The 27,324-nt window shown below is 40.1% G+C and overlaps 1 protein-coding gene across 1 annotated transcript; it reads right to left on the bottom strand.

Annotated features, from left to right (window-relative positions):
- Positions 1 to 19: 19 nt before the first annotated feature.
- Positions 20 to 27,324, bottom strand: trpa1b (transient receptor potential cation channel, subfamily A, member 1b). Its single transcript, XM_088072241.1, has 29 exons — positions 27,191 to 27,324; positions 25,446 to 25,572; positions 24,984 to 25,131; positions 23,644 to 23,806; positions 23,269 to 23,444; positions 21,974 to 22,081; positions 21,657 to 21,765; positions 18,335 to 18,480; positions 17,480 to 17,616; positions 15,529 to 15,577; positions 13,779 to 13,878; positions 13,584 to 13,684; positions 12,394 to 12,569; positions 10,951 to 11,115; positions 9,924 to 10,038; positions 9,539 to 9,705; positions 8,543 to 8,633; positions 8,387 to 8,446; positions 8,204 to 8,296; positions 5,848 to 5,918; positions 5,535 to 5,691; positions 5,330 to 5,419; positions 4,276 to 4,445; positions 4,051 to 4,180; positions 3,403 to 3,585; positions 2,151 to 2,219; positions 1,835 to 1,936; positions 1,620 to 1,738; positions 20 to 1,248 (listed from the first exon to the last, which is right to left on the bottom strand). The coding sequence occupies exons 3-29, from the start codon at positions 25,077 to 25,079 to the stop codon at positions 1,035 to 1,037; spliced, it is 3,357 nt and encodes a 1,118-aa protein (XP_087928367.1). The 5' UTR covers positions 25,080 to 25,131; positions 25,446 to 25,572; positions 27,191 to 27,324; the 3' UTR covers positions 20 to 1,034.

The following is a 27,324-nucleotide window of genomic DNA, read 5'->3' as shown; positions in this document are numbered from 1 at the left end:
AAGAGTCCAGAAATCATTTAATATGATTTATAATAACCTTTATATAATCTTCACAGGTTACTAATAATGCATGTATAAATGATATATGTGCGAAAAATCAAAGGAAAAGCTTTGTTTTGTGTTTACTCGCTTTTCAGACGATGCTTCAATTCTTCAAATTCATTCAGTAATTATTTAAAATCTAATTGAGGAATATAATCTCTCAATTTAGTAGAGAAAGTTTGTCCATCTGACATAGAATCACTGAACATGCAGAGCAAATTAATTATCTTGTTGCAAAAAACCCTAAGTTACAGAACTATTATCATTTTTAAGCATTTTTCCAAGTCATTTCCTTTTTTTTTTATTGTTTTTTTTAAACTAATTTCAGGTCAGTTCCTTATTCTTTTAGTAGATCACAATGTTTTGAGGAATTTATTTTTTCATTGCTCATTGCCTTCTCCCCATCTTTTTGATTTTTTTTTAAGGCAAGCTTATTTGCTCAGGTTTCAATGAATTAAAAAAAAACTAATTCCCTCCACTTTTAAGATCTTTTACTTTAAAGAGAAGTAAGGCATCATATTTGAGAGATATAAGAGCTCATATTTCACACAGACACGTTACAGTATTTCATAGATAGCTGCACATAATAGTATAGTATAGCATAGTATAGTATAGTATAGTATAGTATAGCAACACTGCATGCACACCACAAAATAACTTTTTTTTTTTTAACAGTGCGTGCATCGCAAGCATTCAGTCTACAATGATAAATTTAACAATAGCACACAACTAAAACCATGGGTTTGAATCACTTTGCACCAATATCAAATATCGAACCACACAATAGTTAAGGCAAATCAGGAAAAAGCACTTAAAGTCACTGTGTGCAATGTGTTTATAGCAGATATGAGTACTAAATATTAATATAATGAACTACATTGTTCAGTAGTAACGCAATTATGCCATTTATACCGAAACTTTTATACTGTCGTGCTAATTCACGGTGTACATGTGTAAAGTTGTTGCTGTGTTGAGACCTTATCTCCTGCTCTTCAGTTTCTTTTGGACTCGATGGCCTTCATCAGAGGAACCCACCGTGACACGCTGTGCCCTCTGGGTTTAGCCTTAATCAGGCTCGGCCACATTTGGCCCCTGTCGTGCACGGGGCCGTCATACTCGTCCGCCTCTGAGGTGATCTCCATCTTCTGGATGATGAGCTTCAGGAGGTTGTGCTGCTTCTCCATCATGCTCGACACCTCTTTCATCCTGCAGAGGAAAACATCAGCGCCTGTGGCTCAGTGATAGTCTTCATTTCAACTTGAGTAGATTTATAATTAGGCTTCCTGGAGGCGACACTGCTGAGCGGTTCAGTGTGCATATTATAAAAAAGGAATACAGTGAGTCATATCTCTCTGTCTCTCCGTGACCTGGTCACAGTTTTTTTGCAACCACTAGGGGCCGCTCATGCATCAAAAAAAGTACTATGAAATTGCTTGATATACCACAGTTGTTGCATTCCATGCGGTATTTCATTGTATTTTACATCCATCATCTCAGCAGTAAGCATCGTTTTATGACGACTAGAGGGGGCATTAAACTGACTGTCGTGTGATTATCATGTGTGATGAGTGCTTTACCGGCGCTTCTGCTTTTTGAGCTCATTCTCCAACACAGTGCAGGCCTGTGATTTGACCTGCAGACGATTCCACACATCATTTGTCTCCTCCTCTCCTGTGAGTAACTGCCTTATGAAGTTCTGTCAACGAAAGTGGAAAGGCTTGAGAAAGGGATCTGACAGAAATGAAAGACATATCAAGATGTTATATCCCTTTTTAGCAATTAGTGAGAATACCCTGGAGCAGTTGCGATTGGGGTAGATGACGAGGGAGGGTTTGTCGACTCGTTTCATAAACCAATAAGGCAGCTTATCTTCCAGAGCAGTGTGGAGCTCAATCTGGGGTCAGAAATTTGCATTGTTTTGGTCAGAAGTGCAACTTTAAAGAGGAACCTCTTACTAACAAGCCCCATCAACTGTGCTTGTGGTTATTTATCTATCAAGTATATCCATGGCAGACCAGGCAACAAGAATGTCTTCTATGTTTTGACAATGTAACAGCATATTTTTTGAGAAAAAGCTCTAGTGAGAGACAAGTCATTTCCATACATACCTGCATGCCTATTCTCTTTAAGGCAGCATTTCTTTGTACTTCGGCAATGTCTCCAACTGCTAAACCGATCTACAACATAACCAAAAACAGATAAAAAGCACGCAATTTAAAAGCACGCAATTTAAAAGTAGCACTTAGCAGCTCTCATGTGAGTAGAAGATGTCAGTGGAAATGGACACACCAGGCTGAGCACAGAGACGAAAAGGGGGGAGGGGGCTGGTATTCCCACAAGTAACCTGTAATTGAATAAATGTTCTTCTGCTGGCCTGATATTGTGGAGGACCACATTTATTTGGCATTTATTTGGGGATCCTTGATTTGCACTGAGAGGAGCCAAATTATTATGGCATGGATTCAAATGAAGCAGATTTGTCAGCTAAACATTCATTCTGTGAACTCTACTCCAGCATCGTGTAACAAAGATAGGTTTCAAGATTAGTAATGCTGAGAATTCCCACATACTGTCCTTTTGGTCGTCATCAGGTTTATTCAATCTGATGAGGGTCTGACGACTGAAACGCTTACTCAGCAATAAAGTGTCTTTGCTAGCAATAGGACGGTGGGTGGGAATTGTTTCTTTTTCTCAGGGGGCAGGATTGAAAATAACTCAACATTTGTTGTGTTATGGTTTTTAGAATAATGAAGACAGTTAGAGAACAATTAGATGCTAAACAGGATGTAGGCTCTACAGGATGGATTTTTCTCCTTTTTAACTATCATGTTTTTTCAAAATGATTTCCAGATCTTTAGTCATTCTTTCACCTCAGATGGCTTGTAAAATAGTCCTCGTACAGTGGTTTGGATGACATCCTACAAATTAGCACCCTACAGATAATGTTATAAGTTAAGTTAGGTACTTAATGTTAAGTTACAGAAGCTGGCTTTAGGAAAAAAGACATGGTGACAATAGACATTAAAATGACTAAAAGCTTTTTTTTTTGCAGGAACTTTGCTATGCTATGCTTTGTGACACATCCACCACCCCAACCTGCCTCTGGGACAGTTCACAAAATATGTGGGTTATGCACGAATAACTGGCTCAAGATTACAGTGGACGTGTATGACTTTTGGTGCATTACTTTTCGTAGAAAAACATACAAACAGTGCGTGAGAACAGCCTTAAATAGTCCATATACCTCCCCTAAATGGGAGAAACCTTGCCTGAGGGTGCATGCTTTCAGACATGTCTGGGTTACGGCTGAGCTGTGAATGTTTACAACATCTGGCTCCGCCCCTGTCAGAGCATACTTACCATCAGGTTCACCAGCAGTATTGGCATGAGCAGAACAAACTGCACAAAAATAATGTAAGTCAGGAGATCAAAAGGAAGCTCATTCTTCAGAAAAGCATCCAGGAAGTTATTCTGGTAGTTCAGTTCCCCGACCATCATCACAAAGGTTTGTACCACTGAGAGTGGCACGGTGTCAAACTCTTTCTGAGGATAAAAAAGAATACCAGCTTTATCTATCATAGACTGAAGCACCTTTTCAAAGGAAATGTAGAACTATACATAATATTATAATATTATATATAATAATATTACAACCAGCATTGGCTTGATATTGGTGTTGAAATACCTGGAAATGTTCATTTTTCTTTAACAGTACGGTAAAATGCAGCATAAATGAAGCATATGTTATACATAAGCAGAGCATGACTCAGTGGGGCCAAATAGTTTTGGAAAAATACACTTATTCACTTTCTTGCCAAGAGTTAGACAACAACACTGATACCACTCACAGGTCTGTTCCACAAACTTCTCCCAGCAGCCAGTAAGTTTGGCACAATGCATTCATGCTCCAAAGATATACCGATAATGACAAAAACAGCTACTGAGCCCACTCAATGGGTCTTAAACTTTAACCCCCACTTAAGTCTTATTATTGCTTTCTTGTCTTACCTGGTTGAGCATCAGTGCGTGGAAGGCCAAACTAAAGGCCAACATCAGATACACAAAGAGCATCACAATACGAAACAGTGTCCTCATGATCTCCCAAAACATTACAACGTAGATGCCAACACCCTCAAACCTGGAGAGACAGAAGATTATACCTCTTATTGGCCTATATGCCATAAAAAAAGACATTATGTTTAAATGGCACCATTAAGTCAGAGTAAACAGTACCTCTGAAGATAAAGGAGAAATCCAATCCAGGAGGATAAAACTGCCAATGCCCCTGCTTGCCAGTGTAAAGAACCTTCGACATTGAGCATGGTGGGTATGATGAACAGGAGAGAGAAAATCGCTGAAAACCAGTCACTCTGGTTGGAATAATCCTTGAAGTAATTCCAGTGCTTTAAGAGACAAGAAAAAAAAAATCATAAAAACAAAATAAATAGAAAGACCGACAACTTTTCAGACATTTAAAGAAATACTTCCTCACATACAACTAGGCTGTCCTTGCAGTGAAAAGACACAAATGCTTTTGAAATTGGTGTTACATGACCAGACAAAAAGAAAGAGAAAAATGACTGGTGTTGGCTTTTGCACAAAGGGTAGCAAACCTACAACTGCCAGAATGCATCTGACCAATAAATGCTTCTGCATGTTTCTGAAAACATTTGAGGCAAGAAATATACAACTCCGTAACAGAATCTTGGTTTCTATTAGATCAGTGTTGCTTAGTTTTACAGTTTGATCTCCATTTTTCAGCCTATGTTTTCACTATACAGGAAGCAGAATGACCCAAAAGGGTTGTCTTTTTGTGAAGCACTGAGCATATGACTGGATTAAAGAGACTTGGATTATACTTCAAGAATTTGTTTACCTGACGCATGTGAGAAAAATAAAAATTCTTTTCACAATTTCAGCACAACACAAAGTGAGTAAGTGATATACAAATGATCATTTGAGAGGTAAAGTATTCCCTTAATTTAGTGCAGATAGCTTTAACTGCCTGATGTACTCTCAGCCAAATGTTCTTTGTCTTGCACTTTAACAATCATGCAAAAAAAAAATAAAAATGCTTTTAGCTGTATATTTCTCAACATGCAATGTGTTGTGGAAGTGTGTCTTGTAGTTATGATCCAAATGACTAAGTAAAGTGTAGAGGTGACATCATGACTGTAGTCATTCAGTGATCGTGCTCATCCATCACAGCTGATCACTGTGGTTTCCTAACTGAGAAGATTTATAAGCACATGCCTCATGTGAGGTAATGACATTTGAGTCACAGTACCTGTTGTGATATCTGCACCACTTCCTTCACTATGGAGTAGGCGTTCATGACCAAGACCATCACCATACAGAACGTCACGAACAGACTTTGCTGTGAAATGAAGGATATTGGGATTTTCTACATTTTTGTAGATGACAAATGTCAATACATATGATGCATGCTAAAACACAGCTTCTTTAATATTGATCATCACTGTCACCAGTACCTTCATGAAAGATGTGGACACCATGGTGATGGTGTGTTCTCCTGTTTCAGTGGTGTTCATGCTGGGCCTCAGAGTCACTATCAGGTGAGTGAGAGGCAGCAGACCTAACAGGTACAAGAACATGTTGAGCACATGAGCTGTGCTCCCATACGCAAACCTGTGGATAAAACAAAGACGGTTTTACTGGAAGAATGACATTTCAAGTAAATAATGCATTACAGTCAGTGCATTCAGTGGAACAAATCATCTTTCCTGCAATCCTATCAGTAGTCACAACATGTCAGAGTGAGAGAAGCCACTCTTGAGGACGCACCACTTCATTGCGAGGTACTTTTTGCAGACAGGGTGGTTGAGGAGTTCAATGCGGTTATACTGCACCATTGCCTGCAGAAAGACACAGAATAATGGCACATTTTCTACAAGCGGTAAAGAACAGCCTGACAGCTAAAGCCTAAAAGATTTAAAAGTACACTATGTACATCTTATTAATCTCCCACAGGCATAATGTAGGATGACAGCAGCAACTAGAAAGTCTGTTGGTAAATGAGATTGTTTGTGGTTCTGCAGTACAGTGCCACTGTGTTATTAAAAGAAAATGTCTGTAAACATTTTATGCAGATTAAAGCCATTTGTGAGATAAGAATAGTCAATATCACAATATGAATTTACATGCGGATAACCACTATGGAGCTTTAAGTAAGTTTATTCCTCATGCTGTGTTCACATTAAGAGCCAAACAGTAACAGGTCAAAGGTCATTTTAAATGGAAGCTACAAACTGACGCCTGATACTTGTCGCTGCAGATGGATGTGATGTACTACAAATCAAAGCTGAGCTGGCTTCAACTTTTTTCAGTGCGCTAATAATGCAGTGAAACGTCAACCAATCAAATGTTTTTTTTTAATCTAGTGGTAGTACTGTTTTATTCATCTTAGTTAACTGACACCGTGGTAGCTTTCTGTGCATTATAATGCACACAGTACGCAATGCGGCAGCAAAATGTGATGTTAAAATGGGGCTCAGACATTTATCAAAAGCATAGATTTTTTTCGACCAAATGCAAACTTTAGATGGCATTCAGTCGAAGTACATTGTAACATTAGGAGCACTTGAACATTTCATTCATTACAGGCCCATGTACACACCTGCCCTGCATCAGCCTCATTAGTCCCTCCCTGCTCCAGAGTTTTCCCAGCCAATCAGCTTCCTGTTTTCCTGCCTAATCGCCTCGTTCCCCTCACCTGAGCTTCTCCTCCCTTTTCTCCAACTGCACCTCATTCCCTCGTCAGACTAGTTTACATGCAACTCCTGGTTTTTAGTTCAGCCTTTGGATGATCTTTGATTTTTGTTGTGTGATCTCCAGTTTGCTTTTTCCCTGCACCAACTTTGAATAAAGAGAGATCTATTAGTGCTCATATTGCCTGCAGTCTCCTGCGTTTTGCACCACCTGCTCAACACCACATGACAATAGGTCTTACAGATCATTCATTAATATGAATAACCACAAGGTGGCTACTCTGCAGTGAGTTATTTTTGATTATTTGTTACTTAAACTGTGCAGCAATGGCAGTGACAGCAAACATATCTGTCTAAGCACTATTCAGTTCTATATTTACTCTGAAACATCCATTTTTGGATTTTGCATCAATAGCTAGCCTAACTATGGCGACTCAAGACTAGCCACCAGTATTGAGGTTCAGAAAAATTTAGTGGAAAAGGCAGACTAGGCCATAGACATGTGATGCACATTGTATGTAAAAAAAAAAAGTAAAACTGTTACTTGGTCGTCTTAATTTTTTTTGTCAAAGTCACAGGGAGCCACTGGAGAGGGGCTAAAGAGCCATAGGCGGCTCCAGACCAGTAAGTTGCCTGTCTTATATCTTTGAAGAAGACGATCCCCTGTCATACATGACCATCAGTAAACGATCACTTGATGTTGTGGCCCTTTCTCTTTTGATGCAGTCGTTGAGTGTCATCATAAGCAATCTGTAGAGCCCAGTCTTTTCTGAATCTTTTAGGATTGTGAAAGTCGTGTAGTGTAGCCCCAGGTTGAGCTGTCCCCTAATTTATCCACTTTTGACAGTCAAAGCAATGCCTGATGGGAGGTGTTGACCACTAGGGACCACATTTGGCAGCTCGTCCATAAACATGTATAGTAGTGTTTACAAGAAGACTGCAGCAGCCTGACCTCACAAATCAATCCCACCTGGCACCTTATTAGGGGTCAAGGAGGAAGACTGACCCACAGTCTGCACCGAGCAGCGGGCCTGCTGCTCTCAGGCCTCTCTCCTTGGAGGGCCATGACAGCTGGATATGTTCTTATATACCTTTTCACAGCAACCAGAGGAACAGAAATCTGAGGAAACCTGACAGAGCCACAAACCTTGGCTGTGTAGTTGCCACTGTCACTGAAGATAAGTGGACAGAGAAAAAATATCACCACTGTCCCTTATGGATAAAAAGGCTAAACCTGATCATATGAGCCTGTACCTGCAAAATGTGAAGACCTGGATACATGAAGGTGAGTTTAGAGCCTACAGAGCCTCATCAGAGGCCGATACGTGACTGCAATTAAACTTTAGAACAAATCAGTCATGGCAGAATACATCATTTGCATCCTGCTGCACCACAATTATATTTTAGAAAAAAACAAAACAAAAGTTGCTTACGTTTAGTGCAGCTAGTGGTGGAACCCGCAGGGTCTTCTCAGTTTCCTTCATCTGTGTAAGAGGGGCTTGGAGCCACTTGAAATTGTATTCAATCTACAACACAAAGAATTTTAATTGTTTTTTTTTGCCTGGGATCTGCTTTATACAATATCGTTTTTATTGTGCAAATTGTAAGTGAGTTACATGATAGTCAGGACTGTTGTGATCATCATCAGACTCTGTCACACAGCAGTCCAACAGGTGCTATTAAAGAAAGAGGAAACACACCGTGACAGACAATCTAAGGGCCTTACATATTATTTAAAAGATGTTCAACTTTTTTCTTTGCCAGTAGCAAACCTTGTAAGTCTCAGGAAGAAACTCAATCATGTCTAGTATAGGACATCGCTGGCCAGAGCCGGGCGTGAACAGGCTCAAAGCCTCAACAGATCTGTAAGAAGAGAACACTGATTCATCTTAAAATCATCATAAAATGTAAGAATTTGGGATTTTATTGCTACCCAATGGTAGTTCTCAAACAGAAATCCACACCATGACTTCCAGAATTTAAGTGATGAATGTAGAACACAAAAGCACCTGCGGCATAAAAGTTGCTTATCAATTTGACAATTTTGGTGTGTGTGGCAGAGTATTGGAAATATTAGCCATAGAGATGTCTGCCTTCTCCTGGCACTGGGCTTGTGGTGCTCAAAGTGCCAGAAAAATACATTTGAAAAACTCTACAGCAATGTTTTTCAGAAATCTTGACCTAGTTACACAAGATAATCCACAGATCTTGCTGTGAGCAGTTTCATGTATTATTTTCTATTTTCTTCCTACCAAATTACACCTGACAACTGTACCACAGTGCAGAAGGAAGGGGACATCCATTGCTAGCTCACCAAGCACCACTAAGCTAGCAATGTTAACGTGTTACCAAACAGAGCTTCTTATCCATGAGTAGATGTACATTTTCTTCTGCGCGGTGATACTGTTGGCTGGTGTACTTTGTTACAAGTAAAATAGTTCCTGCTCAAAACAAGGTCAGGGGGTTATATTCAATAACTGGGACAAGATTTCTGGAAAGACACATTGCTGCTGAGTTATCAAATGTGTTTTTTGGCGCTTTGAGCACCACAAGCCGAGTGCCAACTATTTCCATTAAATTCAGAGGCAGCTATCTTGATGCTGATATTTCCAACACTCTATAACTCACACTAGAACAATCTAGATTATTAGATAGCACTACAGGTAAGAGAAAAAACATGAATTTTTGATTTGGGTGTGAACTATCCCTTTAAGCTCAGCCTTTTATTTTTACTTCACTTTTATATCTCTCCAGTATTAAAAACGTACCTGTCACTGTCAATTACAGCATTGACCACATCTTTTCTCCCATTCTGCAGAGCTTCGTGGAGGAACGACGTGTCATTCTTGTTTAATGTGAGCTCTGCTCTCCGAGACAGCATGAGCTTGACTGCGGCCACGTGTCCCTCTCTTGCTGCGATGTGCAGTGCAGTGTTCTGGTATATCAGTGCAGAACAGGAGACAGTACACAGCATTTATAATAGAGGAGTAATGTCTGATTTACACTGTGCTACTTGTAGTTATTAGTGTGCCAATGTTCAGAAAACAACTGAATATATACTGGATTCTATTTAGGCAACTTTTCACGAACTGCAAAAAGTGTTTTGAGAAAAAGATGGAAAATAAATTATGAATTTGGCTTTGTTATTCGTACCCCATCTTCATCTGTTTTATCCAGTAACTTGAGATTGGCCGACAGGAGAATGTCCATAGTTTGTGTGTATCCTGCAGATGCAGCATGGTGCAGACAAGTCCAGCCCTTGTAATCACTGAAACAAGAAGCAAAGTAGAGTAAGGGTTTCTGGCACAACTTCACCTACTGCTAAGGTGCATGGAGAAGATAAAAAGTCTGAAGAGGTCAAAGCTCCAGCAACAAAGTTATCAACAACAGTTTTGTTCTCGATACTACGACGGAAAACTTGAAGTTTTGACAAGCTCTAGCAAAAAGTTCAGTCAGGAAGACTATTCTTTTGCAGGCTGTTCTCACAAACTGTTTGTATGTTTTCCTATGAAAAGCAATGCACCCAAATTCATACATATCCCACGTATTTGAAAAGGCTGCAATCAAATGACCCATGCACTGGTAGGAGTAAACAAGGATGCAGTCCTGAGTTGTAAGGAGGCAGGTTGGGGTGGTGGATGGTCCACAAAAATCTCACTTTCCTCTGGGACTTTCCCTCTGGAGATGCGTGTTTGGAAAAGTGTAAACTCTGAGTGAACTTATTCTGTTTTATTTGAACTCATTTTAAGGTACATCCTCATCATAAATTCAGCTAAACAGACACTTGTGGTGGCTGATGACTGAGACTGATGGCTGATGAGGCTGGTGAATCTGCAAAGACTAGGTGGTGATGGGGAGGTGGAGGGTGTGCACAACTGCAGCATGAAAGAACTACAAGCAGAAAGAGAACCATATTCAAAACAAGATGCAGAAGATAATAGGGTAACCAAGAAGGTGTGTCACTGTGCTATTGGTTAACTGTGATCAGTTGACAGAACAGCTTATGACTCAGATGACGGCCCCCAACAATGACAGCAAGAAATTATGATAGAGCTTGCATGTGTGCGGTGAATGGCAGATGGTATGAGAAATAAATTACAGACAAAAGTATAGTCTTCCTGACTGAACTTTCAGTAGAGCTTCATTTAAAAAATTGTGCGTGTCATAGGCACGTGTTTACCTGTGAAAGAGAGCTCCTTTGCGCAGCAGCAGTTGAACCACCTTGGTGTGGCCCTCTTTTGAAGCCAAATGCAGTGGTGTCAGGCCTCGCTCATCGCCTTCATTTAGCAGACGAGAGTCCGTTATGGTCTCCAGTAATCTCTGACATGTATTGAAACGTCCATACCTAAAAGAAATCAGGGATGAGGAGAGGCAATAGGTTGCGGTGGAACTTTTTTTCCCCACTGATCTGTTGATCTCTAAAATGGAAATCCTTTTTGTGCAACAGCTCTGCAGAAGCAGAGGTCTGGGGGCAATTTCAGCACAGTTCATGTTGGCGATTGAGTGTCTTGCTCGAAGACACTCAAGATTGCTATTACAGGGCTTTAACCTGTAGGTAAAATATAGTTAAAAAGTGTTGGGATGTGTTACTGACTAATGGTGCTGTGAACTGTGAGAGGACATAAACAGAAGTGACACTTTGGCTTGCTGATCTTTCTTTGTCTCTGAACCTTTTAAGAGGGTCAGCAGCACTTTGTGTCGCTGCAGTGGGGCCGCTGGGGAAAAGGAATGAGGTGTCTAAAAGAGTTAGAGTATGATATCATAGCATAGCCTTCATTTGCCCTCTAATTCCAATGAAATAGATGTACATGATAGCAAAATCAATAACAATAATGTTGGATGTCTGCTCATTTCACTCTATTAGCGACATTTCTTCACACATGCATTGCTAATTGAATTCTATTCTTGTGACAATTCCTTTGGGTCACTATATAATAGGTACGTCACAGTAATTAATCATCAAAAGGCTTTTGAGCACGGAAATCAATTGTCGGATTAAAACATCTGAGCAATGAGGAGATGGTTTTCATGTAAATGTGAAGCACTTTGTGTTGCATTTAATTGTGTATGAAATGTGCTACATATAAATAAAGCTGACTTTACTTGAGTAAATGGAGGCATATTGTTCATTTTTCATCTGACCACCGTTATTCAATTACAGAGATAAATGTCTTGGCTTTAGGAAGATCGTAAGTCAAAGTCCTCTGAGGAGCCATTTTTGATTAATGTTATATACTCTTGTGGTATCACTGATCAATACACACCACTTGTTACAGAGGTACTACTGGGATTTAATAACAAGTAAGATGTGTCGCTACCTTTGCTTCCAAATAAAGCTATTTCCCCCAACAATAAATTATAAAATTCTGTTGTGGAGAAAGTAATTGCTCAAGAGTGTGCAGCCTTTCTCTCTGCAAATTGAATGTTGTAGCTTAAAAATAACATGCAATATAAAAGGAACTCTACATCTTACATCACTCAGTGTCAACAGCAGTGACATTCTTGGCACTTCTTTGATCAAATTTGCAAACTTGGAGCAACTCTGAGGAAAAATCAGGTCAAATCAGCACTGTTTAGTTAGATGGTATGGAAAGTCATGCCCTCAGGGACCAATCGAACTCACTGAGCAGCAAAGTGCAGGGCAGACTTCTTGTCCTTGGACTTGCATTCGAGGCCGACCTGCCCCGAGAGGCCCAGCATGTTCTTCACTGAGTCATGGATACCCAGTCGGCAAGCGTAGTGGAGTGGAGTGCATCCCTCGTTGTCCTCACAACTCAGCAGCGCCTTCACACTGCTGAGCTAAAGTTAGACACATTATAAACACATTTATGTATTATACATTGCGATGCTTTATAATATGTGTAAAAAACAAAACACAAATGCGAAAGACTTAAAGGTCCCATATTGTCGAAAGTTAGATTTCTATATCTTTTTTTTTTATAATAAAGCAGGTGTAGGTGCTATATGAATATTGTAAAAGTATCAAAATCCTCAATCCACAGAGAAATGCATACAGTATGTATCTAGAAACTGTACCTTTAAATGAGTTGTCAGGACTTTTTTGAAGTTGTGATGTCACAACTATATTATACAAAGATAGGAAGTGCTGCTACAGTGCCATTGCAGTCATCTCCCTGTTGCAGTGATAGTGTAAAGATGCTGAAAATGCATATGTAGAAGAAAAACTAACCAATGAGAACAGACTTTGCTTTTTCGGAAAACTGTCTTAAAGAAACAGGTGCTAAAACGGTGCGTTTCATACAGAGGGTGAATACAGGTGTATTCAGAGAATATTAGGAAAAATAATGTGTTTTTTTAACATTAAAGCATGTAAACATGTTCCTGTTGAAACCTCAAATACAAGTATGAACTTGAAATTGAGCATAATTTGGGACCTTTAAGTATGTTGCAGCACCATAAGGGCACATCTATACCTTCTACCATGGCTACAGATACATACACACCCACACACACACATACTACTGTTATATAAATAATAATTTATCGTAGTAATATTTGAACACATATAGAGAAATCCCGTTCATACTTTGTCTGTAAACAACTATCAGGGCTTCCTCTGTGACTCATTTTAAAGGCATCATTGTAGCTTTAGGTACAGCTTACAATGTTTTAAAAGGATCATCTGGCTTAGTGAGAGTATAATGAACTTCATCAGCCGGCCTTGAATGCATGCTCACGGCAAATTGATCAAGGACATTACAGTAATTAAATTCCAATCTTAATGACATCTTTGTCTAAGCAGCATACAGTGCATTTGATAAGTTACAAGCTGGCTGCAATGATTCAGGGTACCTGCAGGACTTCCTCCGGGAGGTTTTTAAGGCCCTTGGGCTGGAGAATGGACAGGTGAAGAAAGTTACAACCGCATCTGTCTTTAACATTGACATTTGCCCCTGAAAAATATAAACATATGCATGTGTGCAACCTTCATTATCCAGCATTTTACAAAAATATGAGCACTGCTCGAGGTGAAGTACACAAGCTCACCCTTTGACAGTAGCAGAGCCACAGTTTTCCATGCTCCACAGCTCGTAGCAAGCAGCAAAGGAGAGTTTCCTTTACAATCAATGCTGTTCAGGTCTGCACCCTGAGGGAAGAATGTACTAAAACCTTAAAATTACCTCATTAATTACCACATTAATTTTAACACACATTGCTGCAAATATTCCAAACAAATGAGACCATGGCAAAATTAGCAGCGTATCAAAGTCTACGTTGCATTTCACGGGTTTTTTCAAGCAGAGTGGAGTTTGCATGGAGACAGCTCTGTGCACTGGGTTACTGAACAAACCAAGAGGACCGTACTATTTCACAGAACAAATAAAGCTCAATAAGTTTCTCATAATGTCATATCAGATATGTAACTTGAGATGTGTAGTGTGGCACAGCCCAGTCACCAGAGGAAAATGTTCTCACTGTATGTTTCTGCAAACCACAAATGTGTTACATTTGCACATTTCTTACAGATGATATCAACTTTTCTGAAGTGATATATTAGTTGTCATTGGGAGGTGGAGGGGAAGGTGGACAACATGTCACCTAGGGGAGATGCTTGCTGCTTGAGACAAAACCAAACAAACAAACAAAAAACAGGTGTATTTTGGCAACCTTCACTGCATTCTACATCACAGCGTCTCTCAGTGGCTCTTTATGGCTTGGACTCTGTGTTTTTTACCAACACATTGCAGCATTGCCCAGCTACATTTGAGCCGTGGAACCTGGGTGTTTTCACAAACCTGTCCTAGCTTTTCCAGCAGCGTTTGTCTTACCAAACCTGGGTGTTAAAGCAGGATTTGGGAGTTTAGCAACTCGAGCTGAGGTAATAAGGGATAGCGTCCATTTGACAAACGCATCAGTTTGTCCTCATTCTCCTTTCTTATTATTTTAAAAGTGAAAGACTTACATAAGTACTTATTTTTTTCAGAATACAGACTCTCTCTCTCTCTCGTTTTAGCTTAGCAATAACTTCTTCCTCTGGTGATTGCATTTAGGCTTCAAAAATCCTGAAAGTGGCATTTATTTGTGAAGAAAATCCCTTTTTGATGAGGGAACCAGGGCGACATTGGCTTCCAGTTTGGCCTACAGAAAAACAACATTACTGGGGCACTCTATAGCAACAGTTTCTAAGTGGCTGGTTGGGCTTCAATTGTTATCTTTATCATGGCAGGATCGCAAACTAAATAGGTGCCCTTTAATGCTAGGTTATGTCAGTTTCTGTAGACTATTTCATGATTTCAAAGACAAACACGCTCAGCTTGTACGAGTTTATTTCCTGTTGCTGTGTTTGCTTACAGAATGAGTGGTCAGGAGATAAACTTGGACCTTCGCTTTTCCCTGGCAACACAGTTTTGTTAAAACACAAGTGCCACAGACGGTGGCAGATGGTCTACAAGCAATAGGTAGCACCTTTAACATTTGCTAAGTCAAGAGGTGTGTTTGAAGTTGGAAATGCCGTATAAAGGCAGAGTAACCTGACCGAACCTAAGGAGCACTGAAGACAGCTCTTATAACAGAGGGAAAACTTGTTGATTTTCCCTTTAATTTGCACAACTGATGTATTTAATACAGAAAAAAAATCACTTTTGCTGTCTTTCATGCAATTTCTGCACTTAAGGCAGAAGATTAATAACACAGTCCCTGATACTGGTGTTGGGAATGTCCCTTGTGTGACAGCTGTTGGGTGTGTTTGTGTGTGTGTGTGTGTGTGTGTGCGTGCGCATGTGTGTTCATTATTTACCAAAGAAATGAGGTACTCTGCCAGCTCTGTGTGGTCGAATATTGTAGCCCTGGAAAAGCAAACACAGTTGTTGTAAACCAGTCACACAACACACACGACTTGTGAGTCAACACTGTCAGATGTTAAATAAGGACGATCTAACTCTCAATCTGCCTTGTCAGAGCGTGATATAACAACCAGATTTTCCTCGGTGGTTACATCTTTTATCTCCTGGATTGTAATGTCTCCCTTCAATGACGCACTTCAAAAACTAATTCCTGGTATTCTGGCGACTTTCTACATGTACTCACGAGGATCTATCCCCCTTGCCCCTGTCCATGTCTTACTCTGCTGCTGCCTCTGCCAACACAAATAGCTTTTAGAGAAAATCGATGTGGCAAGCGTCTTTATTATGTATTCATATCATTATTATTGTCCCTAATTAAAGCTAATTAGTCCGCAAGCCATACCCAAGGGTTTCATATCTGTGTTGCTCTTGTTTGTCACAGAGTTATTGTGTTGATATTATGCAGATAGATTGATCAGTACACAGCCTGAGCAAACAGCTGAGGTAGTTACCACAGATATTACACATCTACATAAATGCAGTGGTGTACATTTTATAGGGCCTGAATTAAAAATAGTCCAATTAAAACAATGTCTACTAATAAAATATTTAATTAAACAAAGTATTTCTGAGCACAGCACAGACAGCAGCTAATTAGCTTAGTTTAGCATAAAGACTGGAAACAGGGACAAACAGCAAGCCTGGCTCTGTCCAAAAGTAACAAAATTTGCCTACCAGCATCTCTAAAGTTTACCAATTAACACGTTCTAACTCATTTTAATCTGTACAGAAAAGTTTGAACAAGAGACTATTAATTTGCATTTTCATCGGGAGATTATGTGACAAAGTAATTCACTGGAGTGTATAATTGCGCCTGGCAACTTCACAGTAATAACATGTCTCGACAGTCAATGTGATTCGCCAAGAAACAGTCCCACACATAACAACCTATGGCAGAGTCCTGCAGGTGTCCTGCTTTCCAAACCCATACGAAGCCTTTTTTTAAGGCTTAAAGTTATGCATAATTCAGGAAAAATCCTCTTAAATGCTGTCTGTAGGTGTCACTGTACTGAACAGACATGGGTCATATTCAACCAACCCACCCTCCTCCACTGCTCCACCCTCTTGTCCAAATACGGTCACTTATGGCTCAAAAAAAATAAGATGGTGAAACTGGAGGCTTTAAAATGGTAGTCTTCTAACCGATGAGTGGTGTTACGTTAGCTATGTCTATTAACCCGCAAGGCTCAGCACCGGAACCAACTTTTTACTTGGAATTATTTCAGACTCAAAACCAACCCCAACCCAACCCATTAATAAAGTCCCTCAACCTGACTTGTGATTATTTACACCATTTTGCTGTTACAGTGTTTTGCATGATGTACTTTCCTAATTATGTGCAAAACACTAGTTGGTGATGTGATGCAAAGTGACACAAAAGTAACTGATTTTGCGGGAATCATCCATTAGCTGCATCCTCTGCTCCATAATGAGGTTTCCTCTGCAATTTTGTCACTCTGTCAGTTGTTGGATGGATGGTTGTCGGATAAGGCAGAAGCATCCACATAGCCAGCTCGGGCACGTATGATTATTTTTGTTTATACCCGCTCCCCACCCACATTTAGTCCATTTTTACCTGTGCCCATGAATTTACATTAGCTATACTGTATGTCTTATTACCTGTTAAACAACTTTTTTGAGGGTTACCTGACAGGTACCTGACACACTACAGGACTCTGACCTCTGGTAATGATCTAACTCAACAAGAATCAAAAGAAGCCTACTTTCTCTGCATGTCCAACTTTTTTTTGCCAGAAATGGTAAGCTCGAGGCTCGGCTATAAATACCAAAATCAATGTATAACATCAAATTAAATATGCAAGTGGATGAAAAGGCTAAGCCCACCTATGCAGAGGGGTCTGATTCGCTCCATCAGTTAGGTTGATGATGTCTTCCACTTGGTCAAAGGAGGACAGCATCAGTTTGACTACCTCAGTAGCCCCCTGGGTGCAGGCCAAATGAAGCGGTGTGGATCTGTCATTCTGGACGGCAGCAAACATGGTTTCATTATGAGTGATGAACTCTGAATCAACGTAATGAATATTCACAAGCTCTGCAAACACAAATAATGTCTGCTCAATACAGAGACACTTTGACATACTGAGCTAGACAGAGCAGAACATAAAAACACACACAGGAATTAGTATGCATGCATGCACACATACATATTGCACTCTCCCCCTGTGTAACATTAGCAAAGTATCTTCCAGACTTACTGGCTGAACACTGGGGGCTGTAACACAAGCCTATAATGAGATAACCAGGACTGGCAGGAGGAGGCCAGTGATCGCTCCACTCAGCTCCACAGTGTAAGTGGAGGTAATTTGTATCAATTTAGCCAAGCCAAGTTATTACTGTGCTCCCTATTCCTGCTGCAGCTCTGGCCACTACCCTGGAGCTAAACATAACGATCACTCCCAGATGGGTGTGATAAGACTGACTCGTTCTAACAGTAAAGGGACTCTTTGCTTGGGAAATGCTTTACAGGTGTAGGCAAATGAGATCTAGATTAAGGACACAATGCAAATCTGACAAAGCATGCAATGGACAGCTGGAAAGCAATTATGGTTGAGTGGTGGAAAAAACAGAATTGACAACTGAGTGAATGTCTGCCCTTCTTGACAGCCAATTTGAAGATTTATGGAAAGCAAAGATTTATGCAAAGTAGAGATTTACATGTTTTGTTTGTGATGTCAGTACCTGCTGCTGGTCAACTCTGGCCCCTGTAGCAATGCAGAGACGGATTGCCTCGATATTCCCGCCACGTACAGCCAGATGGAGGGGACTGCTCCTGGACTTGTCTACATAGTTGATGTGGGATTCAAGTGTGTGGCCCAACTTCTCTCCTGCCAGCAGAGAATTAAATCCACGGTTTCAATTGTGAAAGATGCACTGAATGCATATAAGACTCATAAAGAAGGAAGTCAAAGTCTGTAATAAAGCAAAAATAGATTTGTTTTGAGTTTGTCTCATCAAATATGTGCTATTACCTCCCAGCCGAATTTGTATGATTAAAAACATTGCGAAGTGTATAAAGTTGGATTTAAAAAAATGTGAAATAGTGAGCAGTAATCTCTTCTCTGAAATGCTGGACATGTCAGCTGAAGGAGTTCAGCAAAGGACGAGTTGCTGTGAAGCGACAGACTCTCATAAGCAGGTAGTAGCAGTCTGCAGGCTGTTCTCATGCGCTGTTCATACGTTTTAAAGTAATGCGCTAAAGTTTATGCATATCTCTGTAAAGATGAGCCAGCTATTCCACCATTGCGCTGATTAGGAAGGAAGGCACATTCTTAAAGGTGGTTTAAGAAGAAAATACATTTTAGTTCACGCAGTTCATTCGCGCAAAGTGAGATTAAAGTCGAAATGACGAAAATAAAGTTGAAATTTCAAGAATAAAGTCGAAATTTTAAGAAAAAAGTCGACATTTTGGCAATAAAGTCTTAGTATAATTTCGAGATGTAAGTCGAAATTCCAAGGATAAAGTCTAAAGGAGAGGAGCCGCGCCGACCTCTGTGTGCTTGCCCGGCGAGGGCTGCTTGTGGCCTGGGTGATGGCGGCGGGGAGGTTACCCTCCTCCTGTCGCCCAAGGGAAAGCCCTGCCCGCCCTGTGTATCCCGCCAGCCGGGCCAGGTCACACCGGGCCGGGCCTCCGAGACCCCCGCCTCGATCTCACCACGCCCTGGGGGTCTCACCTCCAACCACTGTGGTGGCTGGTGGTGGTGAGGAGGAGGGGAAAACGTTGTAAATTCATCCCGGGGAGCTTCGGTAGTAGCACCGCGGCCACGAGCAGCCCTCGTCGGGCAAGTACACAGAGGTCGGTGCGGCTCTCCGGAGCTTCCCCTAGGGGATAGGAGGAGGGTACCTCCCCGCCGCCATCACCCCGGCCACGAGCAGCCCTCGTCGGGCAAGTACACAGAGGTCGGCGCGGCTCTCCTTTCGCATTTTATTCGCGAAATTTCGACTTACATCTCGAAATTATATTAAGACTTTACTCTCGAAATTTCGACTTTTTTTCTCAAAATTTCGACTTTATTCTTGAAACTTCAACTTTATTTTCGTCATTTCGACTTATATATTGCTTTGCGCGAATGAACTGCGTGAACTAAAATGTATTTTTTCTTAAACCACGTTTAAGAATGTCAGCGACAGTTAATCTACCTTGTACCTACTTGTTTTTCTTTACCTTGTGCACCTGGAGCGCTTGAAAGTCAGAGGTCGGAAATTTCAACTGCGAAGTTCCAACGGCCGATTTTGAATCGTGGACGTATCGGCTTTAAATGGTACGCAGCAAATTAACTTTGATGTCGTTTGTCAACTGCAAAGATATTACAATACCAAGAGAACGACTTGCTCCTTTTGATATCAGTCATTGATGATCAGAAGTGTGAGTCGGTGATGAAGGGAATGCTCTTGTCGGCAATATGCAATCTTTGGTAGACGCGTTGGTTTGTGGGTACTCTTGGGGTGGTTTGTTTTGGCGCTATTTGTCATTTCTGGACTGTCAGGAAATCCGTCACGAAAGGTAGATGCGAGATAATACAGGTGAGGCGATTTAACTAGCTAAATTTACCTTTGAACTGTTTGAGGTTCGGTGTTATTTATCCCCAGTCAGACATAATTTGAGCTAATAACAAAATTTTACGAGAATTATTATAATTTCTGTGCTTTGGTTGTGTTTAAATATGCTCCCTTAAAAAGTGCAGCATCAAGTTTCACTTGAACGAATTAACGCTTAGCTGGCTAGCTTAGTCAAATATCAACTGACCCTATTTTTACTTTCTTCACTGACACAGACGAAAAAGAAGAGCGGGAAAACTACAGCAAACACAGCTAAGCTTTTGGAAGAGAACTGTAGCAGGACGGGCATAGAGACAGACATAGAGACAGACATAGAGACAGACATGGTGGAGATGAGAGAGGTAATGTCTGCTCTTGACTCAATAAGCATTACGTTTCTGTTACCTGGTTAAAGATATATATATATATATATATATATATATATATATATATATATATATATATATGTATATATATATATATATATATATATATATATATATATATATATATATATATATATATATATATCAGTGAGCAGTAACTGCCAGCTGATTTAGGCTGAAAGACTAAAAGGTGTGTCGCTGACTGCTGTTTTGCTTGTGTTTATATGATTGTGTGATTTAACAGGGTTGTTTATTAATGTTTTTATTAGACTGAGTGAGCTAAGAGAGCTAGAATGTAGCAAAAATGTTGCAAATATGCTGCTCACACCCAGGGGGAAATGCTATCCGCTCTAAAGTTAGTAGTAGTGTAGTTTTTATATACTAGAAGAAGACTTATGTTGGATGGGAGCAATGCGTCATTAGGCCACTTTTTCCAAAAATCCTGGACACAAAATGGTCCAACTCCACAATTCAAAACTACACAGTTTACAGTCTTTAACTTTATTTAAACAAGTATTTTCTAACGCGTGGTGTGTTTAGAGAGAAATCACTTGTTGTGCTACACCCTCACTTCAATGCTTGTTGGTATAAGATTGTTTGTTATTATTGCTGACAAGCTTTCAAGGGAATTTCAGTTGCAGAGCCTCCATTTAATGTCTTCCTTCTTTGACTTTAATATTAGGGTTCTTTGTTTTTTTAAGTGGGAGGAAGTTATGAGTAATTGTGTCCATTCATGGTGGGCTGTCCGTGTAAATTACCAAAGAGCACAAGAATGCGAATACCCATTAATTCCCTTGCTGAGCAATTACAGAAATGTCATAAATATTTTGTGCTCTGACTAAACCTTTATCCAACAACAGAAAATTTGCCAAGCAGACCTCCCACTGCGGATAAACACACTGTCAGCATGTGGCATCTGGCCTGTGTACAAAGAAGCACATTCTGCTAAATGTCTCTAGGGGCTGAGGTGAACTTGCCTCTTATCTATCAGTTTAATGTGCTGTTTGGCCTTGTAAAAACTTTTTTCATTATTGTCAGCACTTTTTATTTTTGATGATAGATCAATCTTTTTGTCATACCGGCCTTCAGGATCACTTCCATGGCTTTCTTTGCACCTGCGAAGGCAGCTGCATGCATGGGGAAATGGCCGAGCTTGTTCTGTTGGCAAAGCCGCGCTCCATGCTTTAGCTTTGACAGATAGGAGAATGGATGGAGAGAAAGACAAACAAGAGACAATTCTTCGTCAGAGACAAAGCTGTAGAGAGCTGGCAGTCAGTATAAAGAACAGCTACACAATCTGTTCTGTGCAGATGGACAGTTATCCTTTACTGGGTGGTGCAGGAAGACAGTGCAGCAGAATGAAACATGGGTCTGAATGCATCCCTCTTGTACATACCAATGTGCTGAGAGCCTCACAGTTATTGATGGAGCAGGCAAGTATCACAGGGGTGTTCCCAAGGTCTCCCTGTAGATTGCAGTCTGTAGCACTGTAGGACAGCAGCAGCTGCAAGGGGCACAGATAAAAACTTAACAGTGATCTCCATTCGCTCTTGTCCTCAACTCTCTTACAAATGCCACGTCCTTTATCCTCCACCATACTGCAACTATGTCAGTTTGTGGAAAGCAGCCAGATGCTATGGGGACGATGGAAGAAGGTTTTTCCAAGTAGACAGTTGAGTCAGGTTTTGTCAGACATGTGAAAAATTGTCAGCTGACTTCAGAGTGCAGTGGCTTCTAAGTGACTATAAAATGCTATAAATATGTGATAATATGATCGTCTAATAGCCTTTTTAAACCTATCATCCTTTTCATTAAGGAGGAAGTTGAGATGGTTTGACAGATTGGCATAGTGAGTTTATCAGAGAAAGAAGCTTGGTTTCAAAGTTATTCAGTCCGCTTCATTAGGGACTATATGTAAATTATTGTTCTGGGAAGAAGTGGTGAATCTTATTTTAGATAATGAAAAAGCAAGGCCCCGTTGAGTGTTGTCAATGAGGAAGAAATTGCAATACTCTCCCCCAACCCTCAAAAAATCTATGGCAAACATAAAATGACAAAAAACAGCCACTCTCTATTTTTGGATGAAGAACTGTTAAATAAAATATTATTACAACCAACAAATGAGTGAAGCAAGAACAGGCAACAGCTCTCAGCAGAAGGACTTGTTCATCAAAATATTCTGACCCCTCTCCATATCCTTTGCATAATGGCAAAACGAAGATGAAACAAGATTAATTTTTTTATTTTTTTAAAATGTAATATATATGATTAATCTATATTATAATCTCTAATATAATTCCTAGTGTTTTAATATTAAAAAAAATTAACCAATATAAAATATGAAATAAAATAGAAATATGAGTTGAGAACTAAATAAATGATTTTTAAAGTTTGACTACCATCCCTTCAGCAAAAACTAAAAATGACCCCCCGCCCCTATAATTTTCATACAATGCCTTAAAATAATGAGTTCTGAATTAAATGTTCTATTGCAAAAGATAAATTAATAGTAGCTGTATGTATTAGATTAACAGTACAGTGCTAAAATGCAATATTCAGTGTCAAGAAAAATCATGCAATGTCATAAATATCTATACGCAACCTTGTTATCAATGAGAAAACACAAAGCCAGAGGAGCAGACGTGCTTCATATAAATTGTTATGTCAGCTGGGCACCTTCGGCTTCCTCACCTCCACCAGGTTGTTGTGTCCGTGGCTGACAGCCAGGTGCAGTGGGGCCAGGAGGCCCTTGTTGAGGATGTTGGGATCGGCCCCCAGGTCCAGAAGAGCCCTGCAGCTCTCTGCCTTGTTCCTCTCCACTGCCCAGTGTAGGGGCACGTTGCCCTGCTCATCACAGCTGTTCAGATCTGGGAGAGCACATGCAAACACACACACAAATGCAATTATATAAGGATGCATGTAGATACTCTCATCAGACACAGCACCCTGTAATGTAACTAAACGTATTGCTTTTTGCAGCAACTTAAAGAATTATGGTAACTTAGAGTTCACATATTTTACTTATGCTGGAGAGCAAGTTATGATAGATGACAGAGGCATGCCTACCCTGTGAGTCTATGACAGAGGTGATGAATTGGATGAGGGTGACGTGGTCCCCTGCAGCGGCGTGATGAAGGGGACTAGCTCCACATTCATCTTTCTCACTCAGGACCTCTGGGCTCTTCCTCACCAGGTTCTCCAGCACAGCCAGGTCGCCCTTCTCTGCCAACTACACAGTAATGTAGAATGTAATAGAGTAGAAGAAGAGTGAGTAGAAGAGAGGAGCCTGTTACCCATGTCGACTTCCCCATTAGTGTGTCTCTGATTTCACCAGAGTACATGAAAGTGAAAATAATACTCAATAATGCTCACAGGCATTAACAGCGATCAGTATCTTGTTCCTGACACAAAAATTCAAGTATGACATAATGTCTATTTGTTAAATGCTCTCGTGACTTTAAATACTGCGACTCACATAACATTATTACACAACACTTGAGTTAGCATCAGGTCTCTGTTCAGCTCTTCACAATGGCTTTCTTTAAGGTTACAGGGGTGGGATTACTGATGGGGTCTTACATAAACACTCTAGAAGGGAGAAATCACATCTTAAAACCAGGGGCGGATTATGAGAAGATGGGCCCTTAGGCACAGATATGCAAAAGCCCCCCCAACCACCTCGCCTACACGGGAGCAAAACTCTGTAGTCATTTATGTCTCTTTGTAGTAGTTTCATGTTGGTTTGTGGTAATTTTGAGTCTCTTTTTAGTCCTTTTATATCTCTTTCTGGTAGTTTTGTGTGTCTGTGAAGTTGTTTTGTGTCTCTTTGTGGTTGTTTTGTGTCTCTGTGTAGTCATTTTGTGTGGCTTTCTGGTCATTTTGCGTTGCTTTATAGTAATTTTGTATCTTTTTGTCATAGTTTTGTGTGTCTTTGTTGTTGCTGTGTGTCTGAGTAGTCATTTGTGTCTCTTTGGGGTTGTTTTGTGTCTCTTTGTAGTCCTTTTTTTCTCTTTGTAGTCATTTTGTGTCTTGTTTTGTCTTTTTGAAAGTTTGTGTCTCTTCATAGTCTTTTTGTCTCTGTAGTTGTGTGTCTTTGTAGTTGTTTTATACATCTTTGAGGTAATTTAGTATCTTTTTTGCTCATTTTTTCTGTCTTTGTGGTTGTTTTGCATCTCTTTGAAGTTGTTTAGTTTCTCTTTGTAGTCATTTTGTGTCTCTTTGCAGTTTCTTTACATTTCTTTGTGGTCGTTTTAAATCTCTTCCTGGTGAGGACATGGTAATTAGACATTTTGCAGGTGGTCATTTATTATTTGAGAAATTAAGAAACTGATATTCTCTGTTTCCTGCATTGCAACTGTCATAAAATAAAGATGCATTTAAAAATTCATGTTTGGTGACAGCCTCACCTCGAATACATTTAGTCTTGCCAGGGCTGGATCGTCATCCTCTATCACGTATGTGTAACAACTGGTCTGTCGGGCCACCTCTCTGCTGAAGTTCATCCCTCAACTGTCACTCAGTGGAGACATGAAGGGTGATGACAATGACACGTGCCTAGACAGAACAACATAAACACACACACACACACACACACACACACACACACACACACACACACACACACACACACACACACACACACACACACACAGGGATGCACACATGGATGCACATATTTATATGCAGGCAACAGCAAAATACTGAAACAGAAGACAAATCTACTTCAGTTTCAGTAATTGAGTATATAAAGCCTGCTTTACAAGCTAGAAGAACACACAGTGTTATAGGACTGAGAGGGCAGATAACGCCTTAAGCCATAGGCTCCTCTCGACATGAGGGGATATGGGCACAGATGACTTTGTCTTTACCCGGAAGGGCATTCAGATCCGCCGAGTGTTTAGAGGTTGAAGCCGTTCTGTTGAAGAAAGCAATTATGTTCCTCACAGCTGGGGGCTAGCTTGTTTGAGTCAGTCCCAGGTGTCCTTGAGTGAGATCCTGGGCGGGGGAGATTGAGAGAGACCTTGTAATTGTATTGTACGAGGCCCTCAGTCACATCAAAAGGCCAAACAACAAATGACATTTTTTGGTTGGCAAATTACGATGGAGAATTCTCATTGGAAATGCCTTTGACCTCATGTAGCAGCGGTCCTTTGGTGTGCACTGTGACTGATCGGAGTTGTTTCTCAGGTCAAAACGGCAGCTAAGTTTTACCCTGTGTGGATGGAAATAATTTTTGTGGAAATAATATTTTGTTGCCATTGTGCATTTGATCGACAGTACAACAAACATTTAAACAATGTTGCACGATTCACTTCACCTGGATGGAGGTTCTAACTGGTACTCTACTGGCTCCCTTTAGACAAGCAGGATGACTCAATCAATAATTAACTCTAACCTCGCTGAGCTGTGGTCACCGTGGCGATTAATTTAATTAACTTCTTCTCAGGCAGCTCTGCAGATTAGTAATAGATTCATCAGACCAGTAAATAAAGAAAAAGAACCATAAAGTGTAGCTGTTACTCTAACGTGCTTCAGCTCAACCCAGTTATAAGCTCCATGGGTCCTCATATAGACTACAGATGTTCTCTCATGTTTGTAATAAGATACCACAAAACATTTCCAGTTGATAAAATGTTTCCATTATGATCCATCAATATTTCAGTGCTGCTTGTAAGTCTTGACCACAACGTAAAGTGAATGGCGACTCAATATATTCCTCTACTGCATCTGTCTTCTGCACTTCACCTCCTCTGTCCTCCAGATAAAACTTCACTTTCTACAATAAAACCCACACAATGCAGCCTCATTCTCCTCTAATCTGATAATGACCCGCTGTATGTCACCCTCCCCATCGTTTCCCAGCAGCAGCGGTTAATAATTGTCATTGTTTTTTTGTAACCGAACCTGCCGCTCATCTGCAGAAGTGTACAGGAAGTGCACTAATGGGCACTGGTAAATACATTTCAGCAGCTTGAAAAACAAGTCGTGGATAGAATAGCTTTTAACAGTGACATCCCTGCATGTAAGGAGTTGACTTTCAAAGTTTATGTTAACATTGATTATATTTTACAGTATTGTTGGTACAAATGGAATAAACGTCTGCTCATGAAATAAACAAAAATGACTTAATTACTTTAGAAAACCTGCAATGACCAGGCAGAGTTTGATAATACTTGGATTTTAATTAAAAATTGAATTTTGCAGAAAAAGAACCATAATCAAGATAAAGTGTCACACTGGACTATAACAATTGTGGAACAAAAAAAGAAACAAAGTAATTATTAAACTTGAAATAATACTCAATGAATAAATGATTAACTCATTCAGTACATAAAGAATAAATTTAATGTGGAAGTCCGTTGCTGCACTCTATTTGGACAATTGTTGGATGTAACCCATACTCTGCATAATGTGATACCAATCCAGCTACATTAAATATATTTAGTTACATTTAGTTAAATTTTTGAGCGAAACAAGCAGCTATAAACTTTACGGATTTTACACAATGCAAATGTTTAACTTTTAAAACATCCCCAATATTGTAATTTACATTTGGAATGCTTGATAAATAGTTCAGTCATTAAAGAAGAAGTTGAGTACATAGTGTACTTACTGTATTTGTATGATGAGCTGAGCTGGATGTTCTCTTCACCACTGCAATAGGGCTTTAAATAGTGTGGTGAGCGAGCATTTACCCAGTCTGTCTCCTAATGCAGGCAAGACGTTCCCCCTTGTGACCAAATGACT

The sequence above is a fragment of the Plectropomus leopardus genome, chromosome 21, assembly GCF_026936395.1.
Source record: "Plectropomus leopardus strain MGB_pleo_1.0 chromosome 21, ASM2693639v1, whole genome shotgun sequence".
Taxonomy (NCBI): domain Eukaryota; kingdom Metazoa; phylum Chordata; class Actinopteri; order Perciformes; family Serranidae; genus Plectropomus; species Plectropomus leopardus.
The sequence above is the reverse complement of the archived record's forward strand: the minus strand, read 5'-3'. Positions and strand labels throughout refer to the sequence as shown.